This window comes from Gopherus flavomarginatus, chromosome 3 (genome assembly GCF_025201925.1).
Source record: "Gopherus flavomarginatus isolate rGopFla2 chromosome 3, rGopFla2.mat.asm, whole genome shotgun sequence".
Taxonomy (NCBI): domain Eukaryota; kingdom Metazoa; phylum Chordata; order Testudines; family Testudinidae; genus Gopherus; species Gopherus flavomarginatus.
Window position 1 is genome coordinate 169,507,952 of NC_066619.1, and position 18,426 is coordinate 169,526,377.

General features: G+C 36.4%; 1 protein-coding gene across 3 annotated transcripts in view; it reads left to right on the forward strand.

Annotated features, from left to right (window-relative positions):
- Window positions 1-18,426, forward strand: part of ZGRF1 (zinc finger GRF-type containing 1) — a 56,918-nt gene that overhangs the window by 9,573 nt on the left and 28,919 nt on the right. For 2 of the 3 annotated variants that reach the window (XM_050943977.1, XM_050943976.1), the window contains exons 8-20: window positions 1,367-1,446; window positions 5,625-5,714; window positions 6,130-6,315; window positions 7,069-7,174; window positions 7,254-7,336; window positions 7,421-7,456; window positions 7,555-7,705; window positions 8,661-9,334; window positions 11,408-11,546; window positions 12,286-12,470; window positions 13,192-13,379; window positions 15,155-15,291; window positions 17,233-17,379. In XM_050943977.1, coding sequence (XP_050799934.1) covers window positions 1,367-1,446; window positions 5,625-5,714; window positions 6,130-6,315; window positions 7,069-7,174; window positions 7,254-7,336; window positions 7,421-7,456; window positions 7,555-7,705; window positions 8,661-9,334; window positions 11,408-11,546; window positions 12,286-12,470; window positions 13,192-13,379; window positions 15,155-15,291; window positions 17,233-17,379 — 2,202 coding nt within the window. The remainder of the gene's footprint in view (window positions 1-1,366; window positions 1,447-5,624; window positions 5,715-6,129; window positions 6,316-7,068; window positions 7,175-7,253; window positions 7,337-7,420; window positions 7,457-7,554; window positions 7,706-8,660; window positions 9,335-11,407; window positions 11,547-12,285; window positions 12,471-13,191; window positions 13,380-15,154; window positions 15,292-17,232; window positions 17,380-18,426) is intronic. The other variant, XM_050943978.1, reaches the window with a different exon arrangement.

The following is an 18,426-nucleotide window of genomic DNA, read 5'->3' on the forward strand; positions in this document are numbered from 1 at the left end:
TTTAAAATAAACAAGAGTTTTCCTCAAGCTGTTGTCATTTGTATATAAAACAAAGATTTAAAATGATAAAAATCAGACCCTGCATATGTAATTGAAAACACGTAAAGGGGATCAATTCTGAACTTAGTGGGAGTTGAGGAAATTAGGAAACTCTTACAACTGGGTGAACAGATGTAATTCCTGGAAAATGTATAACCAGGTAGGAAAATACATACTTGAGCTGTCTGAAAGCAATCTGTTGTATATTGCAATTTTATTTCAGATTTCCCATTCTAGCAGTGGGCCCTGATAACATGATTACTCAGTGGTGAATCAGAGATGCTAATTTGAAAAGTGTGGTATAACAATCTGAAAAATAATTAAAAAAAAAAAGACATAGGGTATAACCAGCCAAAAAAAGGAATTTATGCTAACTACTTTAGCAACTATCAAGCCTCTAGTGCCAACAACTGTAATTGTTGGCCTTGATTAATTTTAAATTTGTTTTAAGTTATTTAAAAAGGATATTGCTAAATATTGTTTAAGTAGGCTCTAAGCTTTTTCTTTTTTTGCAGTAGCTCCTTAGATATTTGAAAATGTTACTTTGGCAGTTTTCAGTTAATGTAGATGTCCTTTTAAATTCCTTTTGCAGAGTTCCACTCCATCCTCCCACCCTCCATCAACAACTAGTTACCTTAAAAGAATTGGGTTTTTTGTTTTTTAAAGGAAGCTGAGTGTTTTGACACAGGATTAGTTCCAAAGATGTTAGGATCTTTTGTCAATCAATTTTTTTTGACTCTTCCTATGTGAAACTTTCATACACTTGTTTTGATATCAAAACTAAATGAAGAAAAATATTAATTAGTAAGGTCATCATCCTTCAAAGACTGAGACATAGGCTTAATTTTACTTCTATGAGCAGTTGCCAATGTCTTCAGGGATAGGGTATTATTCTGGATTTTTTTTCCCTTATATATGACCAATGAATAGCCTAGGAACTGGTTTTTAAAGAAATTGGTGCTCTTGCCATGAAATAGTAACAGCTCCAGAGGACCTCTTGCAGTAATTTGCGGATTTTAATGTGTATCAATAGTGTATCAGCCTCTTTTGGAGTGGTACTGTCTGACTATTTTATATACAACAGTGACATAAATGTGTGCAATTAGTATGTGTGATAAAATACCTTATGCAGTTTTTGGTACTTGGTAGCAACATTCTTAAACGTGTCCCAAACCTGAATATCTTATTTCCATGAGTAGGGCCAATGACTTCAGGGGATAACTACTTACATGAGTAAGGGTTGCAGGAGCAGACTGTAAGTGTTCAAATTTTTTCTGATTGAATTGAAATTGTAACTAAGACTTACTATGTTTTTCCTTTTTTGTAGCTAGGCAACAGTTAGCTGAAGTGTCTTATTCAGAAGATATGCAGACCTCTTATTTGTACTTTGGCCCTCCTGAAGTGTTGGTAATTAATTTCATGTACATATTCCTGTACAAAATAAAATCAGCTTCCATGCTGCTCCTTAAATCCACTTGATGCTTTGAGACACCACAATGGTTGAGCTGAAGGATGGAATATAAACAAATAATGTAATATACCTTTTAATTCAACACATCGTTAACCTGTGGTTCTCATTGCCAGAATATATTACGCATAAGGTTTAAGGCCATGAGGGACCACCAGACCATCTAGTCCTGCCACCTGTATATCAGGCTACCAACACCACCCACATGCTAAACCCAACATCCAAAATTAGACCATAGAATTACAGCCACAGAAGACTAGACTTATGTGTCACAAGCTGAGAATATGAGGAACTGAGATACACCTGTGCTGTGCCCAAGACCTTCACAATGACAAGGAAATGATTGAGAGAGATACCCAGATAATCCTAGCAAGTGACCCACCCCCACTCACTGCACAGGAAAGCGAAATCTGCCCCACAGTCACTGCCAATCAGACCTGGAGGAAGATTCCTTCCTGAACCCATGTATAGCAATCACTTAGACCCTGGGCATATGAAGAACCAGCCAGCCCAAGTATCAGAGAGAGAGAGAGAATGCTTGGTGTCAATTCAGATCCCTGAGCCTTCCTGTCCAATGTCCTATTTCCAGTCGTGGCAATCCTTAATGCTTCAAGGGAAGAAGACAAAAAAAAAAACAACAAAACACACCTCCCAGAGTACACAGAAGGGAAAAAACCTTCCCGACACCTGGTAGCTGACTGAAGCCATGAAACATGAGCTTTAAGGAACATAAGACAAACTGGACATGAGCCCCAGGGATTGTGACCTCTGTCTTGTACCATCACAAGCAACCCTGTTTGTCCAGCTCTCTCTCACAACTAATGAAGTTGTTTGCCCATACAATACCTATTATGTGTATGTTCCAGAAGTTCACACATTTGATGGTTAGAAACCTAATTTCCAGCCTGAATTTGTTCATGGCCAGTTTATATCCATTTGTTGTTCTGTCAACATTACCCTTTAGCTTAAATAGCTCTTCATCTCCCTGGCACTAACTCCTTTGATGTATTTATAAAGAGTAATCGTATTCCCTCTCAGTCTTCTTTTTGCTAGACTATATAAGCCAAACTCTTCCAGTCTCTCATATGTCTTCCATTTTCCTGATCATCCTAGCAGCTGTTGTTTGCACCTGTTTGTTTAAATTCATCTTTCTAGAACAGTGGTTTTCAACCTATGGTCTGTGGACATCTGGGGTTCCACAGACTATCTCTAAGATTTCCAAAGGGGTCCGTATCTCCATTTGAAATTTATTGGTCCACAAATGAAAAAATTGAAAACTACTGTTCTAGAATATGGATCAGCAGAATTATACACAGTATTTCAAATGCGGTCTTAACAGTGTCTTGTATAATGGCATTGAGACTTCTCTCTTTCTGCTGGAAATGCCTCAATACGTCCTGAGACTGCATTTGCGTTTTTCACAGCTGCATGGGTGGCTTGTAGTCATCTTGGGATCAACCTACAGACCCAAGTCTCTTCTCTGTTGCTTGCAACTGATAAGAATTTCTGATATAAAACTGTATGCTCATAATTAGACCCTAAGTGCTTGATCTTGCATTTTGAACTATATTATTGAGGTTAAGAGCTTATCAGGACATTTATATAAAATATTCAGAGTTGTATTCAATACCATAAATAGTGATACATCTTCAAGGGATAAGCCAACCACAGTATGCCTAGTATTAGAAAGAAACTTCTCTTTTGCGTAGGTTATTCTGTAACTGTTTCTTAACACCTTCTGGAGCATCTGGCCACTTCTGGGGGAAGGACACAGGACTAGATAGATCACTTATCCCATCTAGTATGGTGATTCTTAGGTTCCTACTGAGTTTAATTTTTAAATGGGGAAGTAATAACTTCAAGTTTTCTTGTAAATGTAGTCAGAACTTCTGCTCTTCCTATCACAGTTAATCTAAGGTATTTTAGGAAAAACTGCTTCAATTTTTTCCTGTATACACAGTCTACAAAATAGGTGAAAATGTCATTTGATTTTTTTTAAACTGAACTATATTTTGTTCAGTTTAACTGCAGTGAAAACTAGACACCTGAAAAACCACTGAAATCTCATATAGAAGGATTAAATAAACACAAAAGATAATCACCATTTTTACTTGCACATATGCCATTGCTTCTGCAAGGAAATCAGCATGACATTTTATCTACAGTGGATGAAACATTTAAACCTTTACAGGTTGATTGTCTTTAAAAATAAATGTGTTTTTTCCTTGGTAAGTATATTATGCTCAAACCTGAGAATACTAATGCTTGGGTTTAAAATCAAGCACTTAAATATTTATATTGAAGTCAGTTGGACTACTCACATACTTAACGCTACACGTTTTGAGTGTGTGTGTAGGATTGGGGCCTTAGTTTGGATGAGCTATGATAGTATTAGTAAAAATTCCCCTCTTGAATAATTATTGCCTTAAAAAAATCAAACCAAATAAATCAGTGATGGCAGAATAATGTTAAAGTTTAATTTTTTGTAGGGTGAGATGGTAAAAGGGAGAGAATATTATTAATTTACCAGTTTGTTCTTTGACCCTGTAGGGCCACACTTCTTGTTTCAGTCCCAAACAATGAAATATTCTACACACAAATTCCAAAATTCTTTCAATATTTAAAAAAAGTCATTTCATTTATATTATGATCTTTTAACATGATGTACTGAATGCTTCTGCTCTGAAATGACATGTATACACACATAGATCTCAAAAATTGGAGTTGAATGAGACACAAGGACTACTTAAAGAACAATTGTTCCATCATTCTACTCACATGCCTTTAGTGGCTAACCATGTGATCTTGTTCATGTAATCCTCCTCATTCTACTGTTCAGTTGCCTGCCTTGTTCTGTCTTGCCTGAAACTAGATTGTAAGGCGTTAAGCACAGCAGCACATTTATTTTGTCTGTCTGTACTAGGAGGTTCCTGGCACCCTTCTGAGTGCTGTAAAACAAATGATAGTTACCCACACTCCTCTGATAAAGTTCCTGTCCACCTTAGTAAGAAATTAATGGGAGTTTTACCCAGTAAGGAGTGCAGAATTGGGCCTACAAGTGAATATTTTCTGTGGTGTTTGGAAATTACAATGGGGAAGCTGCAAAAGCAAAATGTTATAGAACGCGATTACATTTTAAAAATAATGACAGTCATAACATTGCTTGCTGCAATCATTCTGATAAGTATTTCTTTAAGGTTCTTCATACACTGCCCTATTTCCTACATTCTTATCCATCAGCCATTCTCTTGCAATGGACTATTCCCATCTGGGCAAAGCGGTCTCAGTGATTTTTTTGTTGCTAATAATTCCATAGCCAGAATCTTTAATGGGATACTATTGCATGATGAAATAGGGCCAGCCCAAAAAGATGGGTAACGGTTGCCCTCAGTGGTCCCACTGCTGTTTGAAGAAAAAAAGTGCCATATCTTCTTAAAATGGTTAAAGGATCTCTTGTGGAGCAGAATCTGGGATTAAGTATCTCCTATTCCAAAATACTTACTGCCTATTCCCACTGCGATGGTATGCTGCTATCTTATCCTCCCCCGGTATTATCACTGATATCTTTTTGTTGTTGCTATTTCCCCAGGGTGTTTTTTTTTTTAAACTTTCACTATTTAAGATTTCTCTTATTGCTTTCTAGGATACTTTACTAAGAGCTCTAGTGCTTGCTTGGATTGAGGTTCATGGTCAGACAGTGTGATGACATTTTCTCAGTGCCTGCCTGCATTATGTTGATGTTCTCTAGTACTGTTACTAGCCCTTTGCTTTAACCCTCAAGAATTAAAATTTATCATATTCTTCCAACTGTCAGAAATAGGCATCTTTCTAAGCACATTCTTCTGTTTCTTCCCATAGCAGTTGTGTACTACAATTAGCCAACAGTGGGGCCACAAGTTTTCTGCTTCCAAACAGTGGGCATGGTATACAGTGTATAGACATATTAGCTGCCAGAAAAATCCTGAGCTCTATATATGGGTTAATTGTTGAATTCAGGACTTTTTCCATGAAGCAAGTTCTGACTTCAAGCCAAAATAGGTCCTCCTCTGCAAAAGTGACTGTACAGAATAACCAATCGCACTATCTGACCAATTTGCTCTTGGTGTTTTGTATCCAGCAATCTTCCATGAACAATGAAGTAGAGAAATCTGTTGCTGCTTTCCGAGCTCTAGTACCAGGCCAGGGAACCTTTGACCACCAATCAAAGGTACAGTCTAAGGAGTTCAAGAGCTAACAATGCCATATGTCTTTAAAATTTAAGATAATGGTTCACCATTTTCAACAGAATGCTGAGTAAAGTTCCAATCAAAAATAGTTAAACATTCATCTTAGGCCTCCCGATTTGTTTGCATTTTAATATGTATCTTTCTGTATGCAGTTTATTATGGATTGCAAATTCATAGTTCAGTAAATGGAAGAAGAGTGTCACAATTTTCTGTTGAATTAAATATGTGGAAAATAGTTTGTGCTTAGTTGCAGAGATATGAGTTAATGCTTGCCCTATACAGTATTGTAAGAGCAAACCAATTGTGTTTTTTCCTTTATATTTACAGATAATCTGTTTCAGATTATAGATTGTTGCTAAACAGTTTTTGCTTTAATAATCACAATATGTTGTCTAGCCTGCTGAATTTCAAGGGCACCAGGTACAAGGATCAGCCACTAGTGAGTTAGTGATGAGACTACCCTACTCACAGCTAGAATGGAATCAATACCCAGATACGGTTGAGCACGAAAGCCTCACAACAGACAATTGTTTATTGTCACCCCAGTTATCAAGCAGTTCTGTCGTGACTGGCTTAATACAGGTAAAATGAGGTTTGTTCTAGTTGCCTTTCCTTAGTCTAATCCAAGAAAACATCATGTGAAAATAACATTTAGGAGGAGAATTAGCTATTAAAGCCACCATAAATATCTCAAAATCACTAAGAACTAAAAAAGTTAGTTTGTGTTCACAAAGTTTGCTAAAGAGTGATAATTAATGAGTAGTGATCCTAGAAATCTTTGCTGGAGGCCTTGTTCATATGAGTAAGAGTTTATAAGACTGAATTTCTAATTTTAATCAGTGTCTCTGTTCAGTGAAACACACACATTTGTACATGGGGCATTAAATTGAATACCATCCTCCAAGAGGAATGCAAACAACCTTTTACAGTTTATGCATTTGGGGGCATCAGGAGTGTAACGTTCTATTCTGATCTGTTCTTGACAGTGGCATCTGTAACTGCCCAGTCCTGTTACAGTATGATGTACTTCAGAGTCCTGAATCAAAGAGAGGAAAAAAAATCTGTCTGGATTATATTGTCCTGATTTAGATATCTGGTCTCAGATTCCTGGAATATTGTGCCATCCTTTTCTCCAGAACAGTGTCCCTTACAGTACTGAAGAAACTAGAGAAAAGCCACTTATATGTCTTATTTCCAGACCTGCAACATTGCTAGGGCAAAATATTTTGTTTGATTGAAAGTTTTTGATTGGAAATGAGGTCTTCCCATTTAAAATGAAAATTTTGAAAGATGAATAATATTTTATCAGCTTTATAAAATTAGTTTTTTCTGAAGTCCCCAGGCTCAAGAAGTCTTAGAGAAGATGATCGGAACTTTATTACAGAAGATAATTTTCAAAAGAAATGTGACTTTATTGAAGACTCAGTCCCCAGTGCATCTCGTAAGTAAATGTGAAGTAATAATGACTGACCCCCAGAATGATTATTCTGTCTGAATGTTGTCTTTCCTTTTTCCCCCAGCAGTGATGTTGAATTTTACAACATCTTCTCATTCAGATTTTAATTTGGGACTGACACAGTGGACTTCCTGGGAGCCCGACAAGGTGTGAATACGCTGTTTATTTTAGGTCTATTTTCCTATAATGGTCATAACAGTAGTACCTGATATCCATATTATATTTTGTTAGATGCCTCTCCTCAAAGCTTTGAAGGAAGTGTTTCAGGTAGTTGTAAACAATGTTTTGAGTACTAATTGTTTTTTACTATCTCACGTTTGTTTCTCTTCCTAACTTAGCTTTTCAAATTGCTTCCTTGCATGTAGGTGTTATCAGTGCAGCAGGTTCCTTCTTTGAATTCTGATTCTATGTCCACAACTCCAAGGAGTGAAGAAAATAGGATAGACATACAAGAACAGAAGTCCCTGACATCCAGATATTTACCAAGTGATAAAGATAATTCAGCATATTTTTTCAGTGAGAAAAATATTCTTTATAATTACAGGTTATGCTACTTTTGCCTGCAGAGCTTTGAAGTTCTGTGACACTGAATAAGTTCCATTGCATAAACCTGCTACTGTACACTGATGTCTAGATCCTGAAATGTTGTGAGTGCTTCCTGGCAAATGCCAAGCTCCTTCAACTCTCATTTGTTTCAGGTCTCATATGTGTTTGTGTAAAGTTGTAAATAGCAATTAGCTAAAATATAAGTTAATTATAGCCATGTTGTACTCTGTTTATTTCTGAAATAGTATTTCCGCCAGTAAGAAACTTTGCAACAAATCAAATGCCTTTTATAATAAGGCATTAAAAAAGCTCAAAGCCAAGCTTTCACCCTTAGTACAGTAACTTTTTTATTTGCCTGCTTTGAAATTTTCTTCCATCGAACCTACTTTTAGTGACTGTGTTAACATCTGGGCTATTCTTCTGATATTGAATTTGGGAAAAGGATTCTTGTAATTCCAGAACTTTATTTTTTACATGGGACAATAGTAACTTTGTGGTATTGTTTTATTTCTTGCAACTGTTAAAGCTGAAATCTATAATGTTTTTGAAAGCATGCTGCTGAGCTAGCCCTTAGTTCCAAATATTTGTTAGTAACTGCAATAGTAGAGGCTATACCGCTAGAGTACTGAAACAGTTTTTAGAGAATATAGGTCTTAAGTGCAACTCCTCTAAATTTTTATTTGAAAATAGGAATTTAAATGATATAAGAATCACATTTGAAATGACTATTTAAGTGCTGGCATTTAGTTTGGTACTCTTCAGGATACACCAGCATGAGGGACTTGCTACCTGGGAGGACAAACATGATAAAAATCAAGATGAATGAGGAAGTTGGAATATTTCGCTTATTCTGTGTGTCTTTAAAATTAATATACTATCTGAAGGATTGGTGCAGCAGGTTGCTAAAGATGTGTTTGCCTTATAGGAATAGAAGAGTCCTGTTCAGGAAACGGCAACCTCTCAAGATTCCCGTCCACACTTAGAACAAGAATGCCACTTATCACTGTTCCTGCCACTGAGGAGATTCCTGACTCAGAAGTTTATTATTCAGGTGTAATTGACTGTGAGGAAGTCCAGCAATCCTTTGGCTCTCCAACAGTCAACTTCTATGAAGAGTCAGGAGAATTTCCTGTCTGTGCTTTTGCGCCTGAGGACAGGAAGTATGAAACCTCTGTGCCTGTAGAGTACTTGGAAGAAAGAGAAAGGGAGTTTATACAGCCAGTGTTTTCTAAAGCGACTTCACAAAACAGACAAAGCAAGTGGCTGAAATATCAAAACATGGCTCAATGTGACGTGATAACTCAAAACAGAGGTGATGTGAAATTGACTGATTACTTCTGTGCTGAGAATGTCTTTGGAATGCCACATGCTGACACTAGGGAGAGTCAGAGTGATGACATGAATAAAAGCCTTCCAGACTCTGTGCATCTGCAGATGATAAAAGGCATACTTGGTAAACACGGCAGAAATTTTAGCAGCCAAGATTCTGTTTCAGAAGGGAAGATAATTTCTCTGCACTTAAACCAGATTCCTATTGCTGAAGAAGCACAAAAGGTGTTAGGTCAGCTGACTCACCGTGGTGTAATAGGAGGCACCCAGGTGTGTAACTATTCAAGCAGACTGTGTACACTTACTACATGTTTGCACCACCGGCAATGCATGTCAGGCTGTACTATCCGGAGCTGGTGTTGTCAAAAACATCCTTGCAAAATATAGTAATGAAAATTCACCATTCCAGGCGTGCACACACACAAACCCACCTACTTATCCACATTTTTGATGAAGAAAAGATCAATGACATGTTACTTATGTTAAAAAAAAGTCCTGGCATGTAAAAATTTGCGAGGCTGAATGGTGTGATATATTCATTGTTGATAGAATGCTCAGTAAAATGTATTTTCTAACTGCATTTGTCTGATCTCCTTTGAGATACTACAGCTAAATATTGAACTATTTCCTCTATCTTTAGCTGCTGCACAAAGACAGTTTATGGTACAAACATTTTTATTCTGCTCACTGTTTAATGATTAACTCCTGGCTCATCCACTGCCAGATATAGACTTGTATGTTCTGAATTTTGATGCCAGGGAGATGACAAGAAGCCATTTGTGGTGTTATGGTCTTGTCCAGAATTTGCAAGGCCACTTTCAAAAATTGATTATTCTGATTGAAAACATATTTGCAACACACACACACACCAGGTGGAAACAGATAATTCTATAGGCAAATGATATTTAGCTGTGCCTCAACATACAACTTTTGCACAGAGAAGACTTATAGCTGCATTTCACGTGGTCTTTATGAAAATTGCCTCCAAATTTTCTAGGTTTTGTTTCCCTTCAAATTTATATGTAAATTCATGTTTTCTTCAGATAAGAGAGCCATTTTTAGTTTGTTGGTTAAAGAAGTTAATGTTTTGAGGGAGGAGAATTAACTTGATAGACTATAATGGCTGATTTCATGCTTTTGCAATCTTAAGTGCCAATCAACTTTAAAAGTCACATTTTACCTACTACTTTAGTAAGTGACAGCTAAGGTCACTATAAATGTAAGATTCCATCTGTTTAAAACAATGTCTGTGTACTTTATCTACATAATATTGTCAAATGCACAGTAAGTTTCATAGTTCCCCTGTATAGTTAGTCATTTTCTTCCTGCCTTTGACACAGCAGTGGCAGAGGGAGGGAGGAACATTGGGGAAAATAGGAAAATGTGAAAGATAAAAATCAATTAATTTTTTGTCGTCATTTAAAGTTAACAGTATTCCTTTAAGTCAATATTTTGTTTGATAGGTTGAGGGACTAACACGGCTACCCCTCTGATACTTGAGGGTTATGGTTATTCATATAGATTGCTCACACAAAATAGAATATTAAGGCTTGAAAAGTGTTATTTCAAAATGCAGTAGTTAATTTTCTAAGTTCTCATCCATTTTAGCATTAAAAGCAAACCAATTAGAAGTCGTATGTATAATAAACTAAGAGCTTCTTGACTTGAGAAATACAAATAGAGATGTTTAGTTCAGAACACAAAGCAGTGTCCAAAACAAGTGAAAAGTGGATTGAATTGGGGAGGAGGGGGACCAAAACCAAAAGTTCTACAGTTGACTAATCAAGAAAATAGTTTTGAGAATTGGTGAAAATATTCGTTTCCAGGCACAAACCTGGCAGGCCATATGTTAGCCCCCAGATAATAAAGATATATACACAATAAAATGCCGACAAGTCTTCTGAACTGTAGAAGTGAAACTAGTTTTTCTGCAGTGCAGATGTGGTACTAATCATGGATTGTGGGGAATTCATCTGTGTGCTAAGAACTGCACCATGCCTATACCTCACTTCCACTAAAGCTCTCAAAATAGCACTTAGATTGTGCATAGACTTTGTGCAGGCTCTCAGTACGGGGTGAATTTCACTTTGTTTAGAACTTCACTTTGGAAATGAATATGGTACTACTGTATAAAGTGCTGTCCAAAGCCTCAGTACTGAAAACTTGTATGTGCTTATTTTTACACATGTGAGTAGTCCCACTGAAGTGAATCAGACTGCTTTTCTTTTGCATATCAGTTAGGAATCAAAATTCCTCCCATTTGGGATTACTTATTTTATAAAAAGAATAAGGGGGATCAGGGTTTGGCAAGGCTTCTTAATGCCTTCTTTTGTTACTTTGCAGGACATAGCTATCTCTGAGCTGTCTTTTCCCAGTGGGGATAAAGTGAAATGTACTAATCTTCCTAAAAGGCAGACGTATATACCTACTGTGTTTCAATCTTATGTTCATTACAAACAGATCTTTACAGCTGCTTTGACAGGTATGGCTGACATCTGTTGGAAACTATAATAAATAAAAAAAATCACAACCTATTAATTTCTCAAGTTTCACAAAGTGAAGAAGTGGTATCCATGTTATGTTAATATGTCTGTTTTGACACCTGACTGGCTCTCCTGCCCACACACCTTAATTCTGACACATACTTTTTTATGGTTGAGAATATTAGGCTTCTCTGCCTATTCACTCCTTAATCATTTATTTAAAAAATGTCATGTGCCATGTAGTGATATATGTAGCTTTGCTCAAAGTACTGCATTTTCATGTTGGGGAACAGTAATTTCTATCTGATTTGACTGTCTTAGTTACTCTGACAACAGTGGGTTCAAACTGCAAATTTTAATCCAATTTTTCAAAAACAGACTGAGGGAGAAATTCACCTCTGTGCTGTTGTGTATCCCAAGGCCCACATACCACTTAAGTCCCACATCAAAATTTGTGCCTAACTTTTTTCAAGTGCAATCATTTTAATATGCAAATCCTTCAGTTTACACACCTAAATGGGACTTGTGGAAATAAGGTAGTTGGAACTAAATTTCTGAATTGTTCACACTCAGAAGGTGGTGTCATATTTAGAGGTCAGGTTTACATCTTTGAAAGATTGGCCTTCTAGATTTGAGGTTGATAGTAACAAATTCAGATGCATTTGTTTACTTAACTGTTATGTACACAAGTATTATTTGAAGGTAATCTTAATTCCCCCCTCTTTTTTTTATATAAAGAGCAATTAAACATACTGCTTTTTGAGCTGTCACAAAGGCTACACAAGGCTCTTTCCAAAGTGAACACATCGTTTTGCAAGTCAGTGAAAGATGGGCAAGAAGAAAATAAGGAAAACTGTGTTCCACTCTGCAATCACAAGCATCCAGCAAAGCTTGTTATGGTGAAAAAAGAAGGTCAAAATAAGGTGCTGTTTGTTTCTTTTTTATGGTACTTAGATTATATTCTATTAACAAATTAAAATGATTATATTGTGAAGATCAGTGTTAGTGTCAATTTGATTATTAATACATCATCTATAAACATTTTATTTACACACATATATAGTTAACTTGAGACTTGAGTTTCTAAATCTATAAATTTGATATTTAGCAAATTGAATTCTGTGGATAGTGATGAAAGGCAGTTAGTACACAATGACATAACATAAGAATGGCCATACTGGATCAGACCAAAGGTCCATTCAGCCCAGTATCCTGTCTACTGACAGTGACCAGTGCCAAGTGTCCCAGAGGGAGTGAACTTAACAGGTAATGATCAAGTGATCTCTCTCCTGCCATCTATCTCCCCCTCTGACAAACAGAGGTAGGAACACCACTCCTTACCCATCCTGGCTAATAGCCATTAATGGACTTAATTTATGAATTTATCTAGTTTTCTTTTAAACCCTGTTATAGTCCTAGCTTTCACAACCTTCAGGCAAGGAGTTCCACAGGTTGACTGTGTGCTGTGTGAAGAACTACAGAAATGAGTGAGTCTGGGAAGCTACTTGGTTTTCCAGCAGGTTTATGGAGCTTGCTGAAAAAGCAGATTTGTTCTCTTATTTGAATAGCATCCAATATGGGCCAGCAAATTTACAGATTGATTTGCATTTTCAAAATAAAATGTTGATGGTTTCTTTATTCTAGGGTCGCCTTTTTTATACCTGTGATGCCCCAAAAACTGACCAGTGTAAATTTTTCAAGTGGATAGAAGAAGTGAACCCAGGACAGCTAAAATCCAGACACAGTCTAGTGCTTCATGATATAAAAAGTATTGGAGCTTACCTCAGATGTCAAAAGATTTCTATCTATGAGGACTGCCAGCTTTTGGTGAGGTATAGTGGAATACAAAATATACTTCACATGGCACTATAAGAGTTAACATTTGTAAAAACCCACGTATAAATGTTCTGCTGCTGTAATTCCATTAACCTCAGTGGAATTATACCAGCAGAGAATCTGGCCCACGTTCACCATCTTTTCTAATGAGATAATGATTCTGTGGGGAAATTTTAAGAAGTTCAGACTGAGAAAGAAATACAGCAGTGGCATTTCAGGACTTTGCGTTCTTCATCAGGCTTGTGAAAACATTATTGGGTACCAGCAATTTGATAAATCATTTAAGCCCCTTCTGATTGTTGTGTGTTACCATTTGTGTAACTTTTCCCATAAATACATTCTGTTTGGGCAGATTTAACAAAATCCACTCAGTAAAGCCAAATTGGAAACGTTCTTTGGTAAGCATCTTTGCCAGCCAGTTTCTCCAGGATTTAAGCTTGCATCATTGGGGGCTGTCGTGAATAATCAGCTGAACAGAACTCCCAGTGTGATGTTGTAGCCAGAAGAGCTGCTTCAAGGATGCATAAAAAAGGGAGCTTGAGTAGAAGTAGAGAGGTAGCAAAGAAAAACTTCTGAATGTGAACATGAATTTACAACAAAGTGTGGCAATAAAGGTGTGATTTGCGTGAATCCCAGATCTTGGCCCTAGCAGTGGGATTATGATGGGGGAAGTAAAATTCCACCTCAGTTTATAGCATTTTATATTAAACAGCTCTTCTACAAGTGCTCTCTCCATTAAAGTGATTAAAATGGGATATTTCACTAGCCAGCAAATTGCTGCAGCCTCTTCACCAGATAAGAATTCCCAGTGTTGACTGGGTGACTAATTGTGGTATATTGAGCTTTTCATTTTCAGAACAACAGGTTCATTGTGGCCCAGTTTGGTAGTAACTAAAAGTCATTACCATTTGAAACTTCACCTGGGCTTTTGCCAATCGTGAATGTGAAACGTTCCCTAACAAGTTGTGGGGGTCTAAGCCATCAATTTATGTAGACCTCAAGCTGTCAATTTTAAAAATAAACAAAAACCAACCTAAATCTAGTCCTCCTGGCTTTGGAGATTACCTTCAGTTAACATCGGGAAGTTTGAAATGACTGCATGATGTTTTCTGAGTCGGCAGACAGCCAACACTAGTGCTTTCACAGCAATCCATTTGAAACCCTGCAGGCAATTGTCAAAGTTTCATGCTGCTGAAATTTATGGGCAGCAGTAGAGGCAGCTGCCCAAGAAGTTCATAATTACTCTATAGGTAAAATGTATAGGTTTGATAATGGATAGAAAATTAAGGATAGTCTTGAAACAAACCATTTTAAGTGAAAAATATTTTTCATTTTTGTAGAAATTGCAAATTGTTTATAAAGTTTTCCAAACAGCTTGAAAAATTAGGCTTAATATGTCATATGTGCCTTGCTACTGAAGTCATATAGCAAAGGAAAACAAATTTAACACTAAATGTTTGTGTTCTCAAAGTTAATGCTTTCATATTCAGCTACACAACTAATAGCAAAGGGGAAAATGTTACATTCCCATTTCTTCCTGGTTAAGTAGGTGGAAAGGTAAGAAATATCGAAGTAGTATCTCTTAATAGGTATAAATGTTTCATAAACTCTTCAAAGGAGAGAAAAAACTGCAAAAGTCATTAAAATATTTTAATATTTTTGCTGTTATTTGACAAGACTGATTTGTTTCTTGTGGTGAATCAGAAATCTGCCAGATTTTCACTTAGATTACATACTGACTCTTGAAGTAATATTTTTTTTAAAAAAACAGAAGAGCCTTTGATGTTCAAAGAAAACATAGTAAGCTAAAGAAATTGATGATTGCAAATGCCAGATTTGATGGGGATTCTAAAAGCAAGTTATATCTTAAATTGAGCAGAAAGGAATACTCCTCTGTATACAGCAAAGGTAAGTGAATCTGAGTATCTCAGTGTCAGGTCTAATACAGGTTCCTGTTTTGTCTCTAAAGTGGTCTTCTAAAGCATTTATCACAGCAGAGAAAAGCCTCAAATCCATCAGCCTTGACAAGCAATGAAGCTTAGTTCAGATTTTAGAAAGGTAGCTAAGTGTATTGTTAAGTTTGTTCATGATTACAAAAGCAAAAACTTTGAAAACCATAGTCAGGAATAGTCAGTATTTGAATGGGGAGCCTTTAAGAAAAGCTCAGGTCATAGAAATTAGTGTAGGTTATTCAATAGGTGTCACTCTTCTTTGTGAACTGGTTCAGACCTAGTGATCCATTACCATGTTAGGGATTAGTGTTCTGCTAGAGGAACTGCCTCTCAATGTAGACATATATATATTATCTCAAGGGTCTTGACCACTGTGGTCATTAAAGAACTTTTCACAAGGTCAAGGAAGTTGTCTGCCCTGGTGCTACAATCATATTACATTTTTGATAATTACATCCTGCCTACCTAAAGTTCTCTAGTTTCATTTGGCAAAGGTATTTTTCACTTCTGGACTTAAATTATTTAATGTTGTAGTCCCCTGTTTGACAGCTATTGCATTCCACTCGAGTGGGCTGCACTTCAGTGGTAGATGAAAGGTTTCTCATACCTACCTAACTTATGCACTTTGAGACATTTCTAATTGAAAGACAGAATATAACTATATAGGACAAATCTTCTGAAGTGTACACGCACATTTGCTTCTGCATATACTAGATATATCAATACTCTAAAGTGTACTCAGAAGTCAGGGTTTGTGTTTACAGATACTGAAATTCTGTGTGGACAAACCTCTTACTTGCATACATTGAAGTACTTGTGTGACAGAACTGGGTGAGGGCAACTGTGTGTTTATACCTGCACAGTTCAGAAAACTTGACTTTTAACACAATTCATAATCCCCCTTTCTATGTTCTCCATTGTATGGCAAACTGAGAATGTAATTACATTTTAATCTCATAGTGTATGGCAAAGAATTTATAGAGCTCTTGCAGGCTTCAGCCTGTGTCACTCTTTTCTGCCAGCATAGTACCCTTTTAGGGAGTAGAGGAAAATATTTGTCTACTGTACAAAATGAAAAACCAGATTGACAACCTAAACCATGATGAGTAGCACCTTACTTACCAAGTAGTGCCTTAGACTTCATTGGGACTATGTGTGGACTAAGGTATTATCCAACATGACTAAGACTATGTCTACACCAACACTTTCGTCGTTAAAACTTGTGTCTCTCAGAGGTGTGACAAAAGTTTTAACAACAAAAAGCACCAGTGTGGACAGTGCTTCATTGGCCGGAGCGACTGCCTTTCATTGGAGGTGTTTTTATTTGATCACCGGGAAAACTTTTTCCCTCAGATAAAGAGTGGCTACACAGTGCACCTTACAACAGTGCAGCTGCACCATTGTAAAGTGCACAGCGTAGACATAGCCCAAGAGTATCAGAATCTCGTGTTAAGAGGATTTTTGTGTTTAGTGTTTTACTGTTCTTTAGCAAAATAGCTGCTAAGTATAATTGTAGTCTGGTTTAGCGGTTGGCAGTGATTACTGTTTCTTTTAACAATTTGTCTGAAATCCAAATAATGTGAAAATCATTAAAAAACCCTTTAGATTAGTCAGAAGTCAGTTGATACTAGTTACCATAGGGAAAAACTTTTAGTACATTTGTTGTGTGCTTACTGTAGTTCATGGTAAGTAAAGAAGATATTGAGAAGCTTGTGAATTATCTGATTACTTCCTTTCAAATGACTGTACCAACAAATCTTTTGAATTTTAAGCCTTTCCCCTCTTTATTTTAAAGAGTATTAATGCCTTAATTTGCAAAATAATGAATGTTGAGTATTTTTAAAAGCCTGCAATAGCAGAAACTTAAGTGAAATAAATTGATCTATTGTTTTGACAGATGACCTTTGGGTTGTTTCAAAGACTCTATTCTTTGAATCCCTGGACACTTTCATTGCATGTAGTGCTTTCTTTGGACCGTCATCTAGCAATGAAGTTGAATTATTGCCTCTGAAAGGCTATTATCCCTCAAATTGGTGCTCAAATGGTAAGTTTTAGCCTGAAGAATTTTTAAATGCATTAATAGACCGATACTTATAAGAAGTATCTGAGATGGGATGAGGAGTGGGATGATTATTTCTCAAACTTTATTATGAATTATTTTTTGATTAGCCAACTGTGCAATCAGGTCAGTCATTTAAACAATTCCTTACTGGTTGAGCAATGAGCTGGTATATTTTTGTTATTAAAATACTCTATGGGAGCCCTTTTTGTAAGCCTCCATCAGAATTAATATATTTTCAAAAATGAAAACATTTAACATTGGTTTTTGAGTTGAAATGCTGATGCAGCCGTTGGTTCAGTGTTCTCTTTTCTTCAGGTTCTTAAATATGTTCTTATATATTCAGTATGTTCTTTATGGAGCAGGACAGAAGCCTGCGCCTGTTGTCACTGTTCTTATACAACTTTAAGAGTGTACACAAATACAGAATTCAAGAGTTATGTTTTCAATAGCTTTGTTAACCCAAGTACACTGCACATGCTTTATATACCAAGTTATTAATCTTCAGTCTATTAAATGAGTAAGAACTATCACTGTATATGTGTGCAATGTGGCCAAGCTAACATTTCTATCCTAGCCAGGTGCCCAAAATTCAGTGGGAGTTTTGCCCTGTGTGAGAACCACCAGACTGGGCCCTTAACTCTTCCAATCTATGACTAGTGTGTCTAGCTTTGCAATTTTAATGTTTTATATCAGGTTTCACATTTATTCGTTTTCCTTTTAGATTTTAAAATGAAGGGGGAAAAAAAACCATCTGTGGCATTGAAGTAGCGCTATTTCATACCACTTCGATCAATTACAAAGCTGAAAACCTGAATGGAGATGTTAAACTAAACATCTCTAAATAGACTTTTAAATAGCTTATAATGTTATTGTAAGACACTAGATTTAAAAAACAAATTTTCTTCATTGAGGTCTAACTACATAAACTTGAAATTTTAAGGTGCAGCTATTTTTGTATTATCCATATGCCACAACGTTTACATTTTCCCATAATAAAATGTAGTTCCTCCCCATTTGGTTAATTCAGAA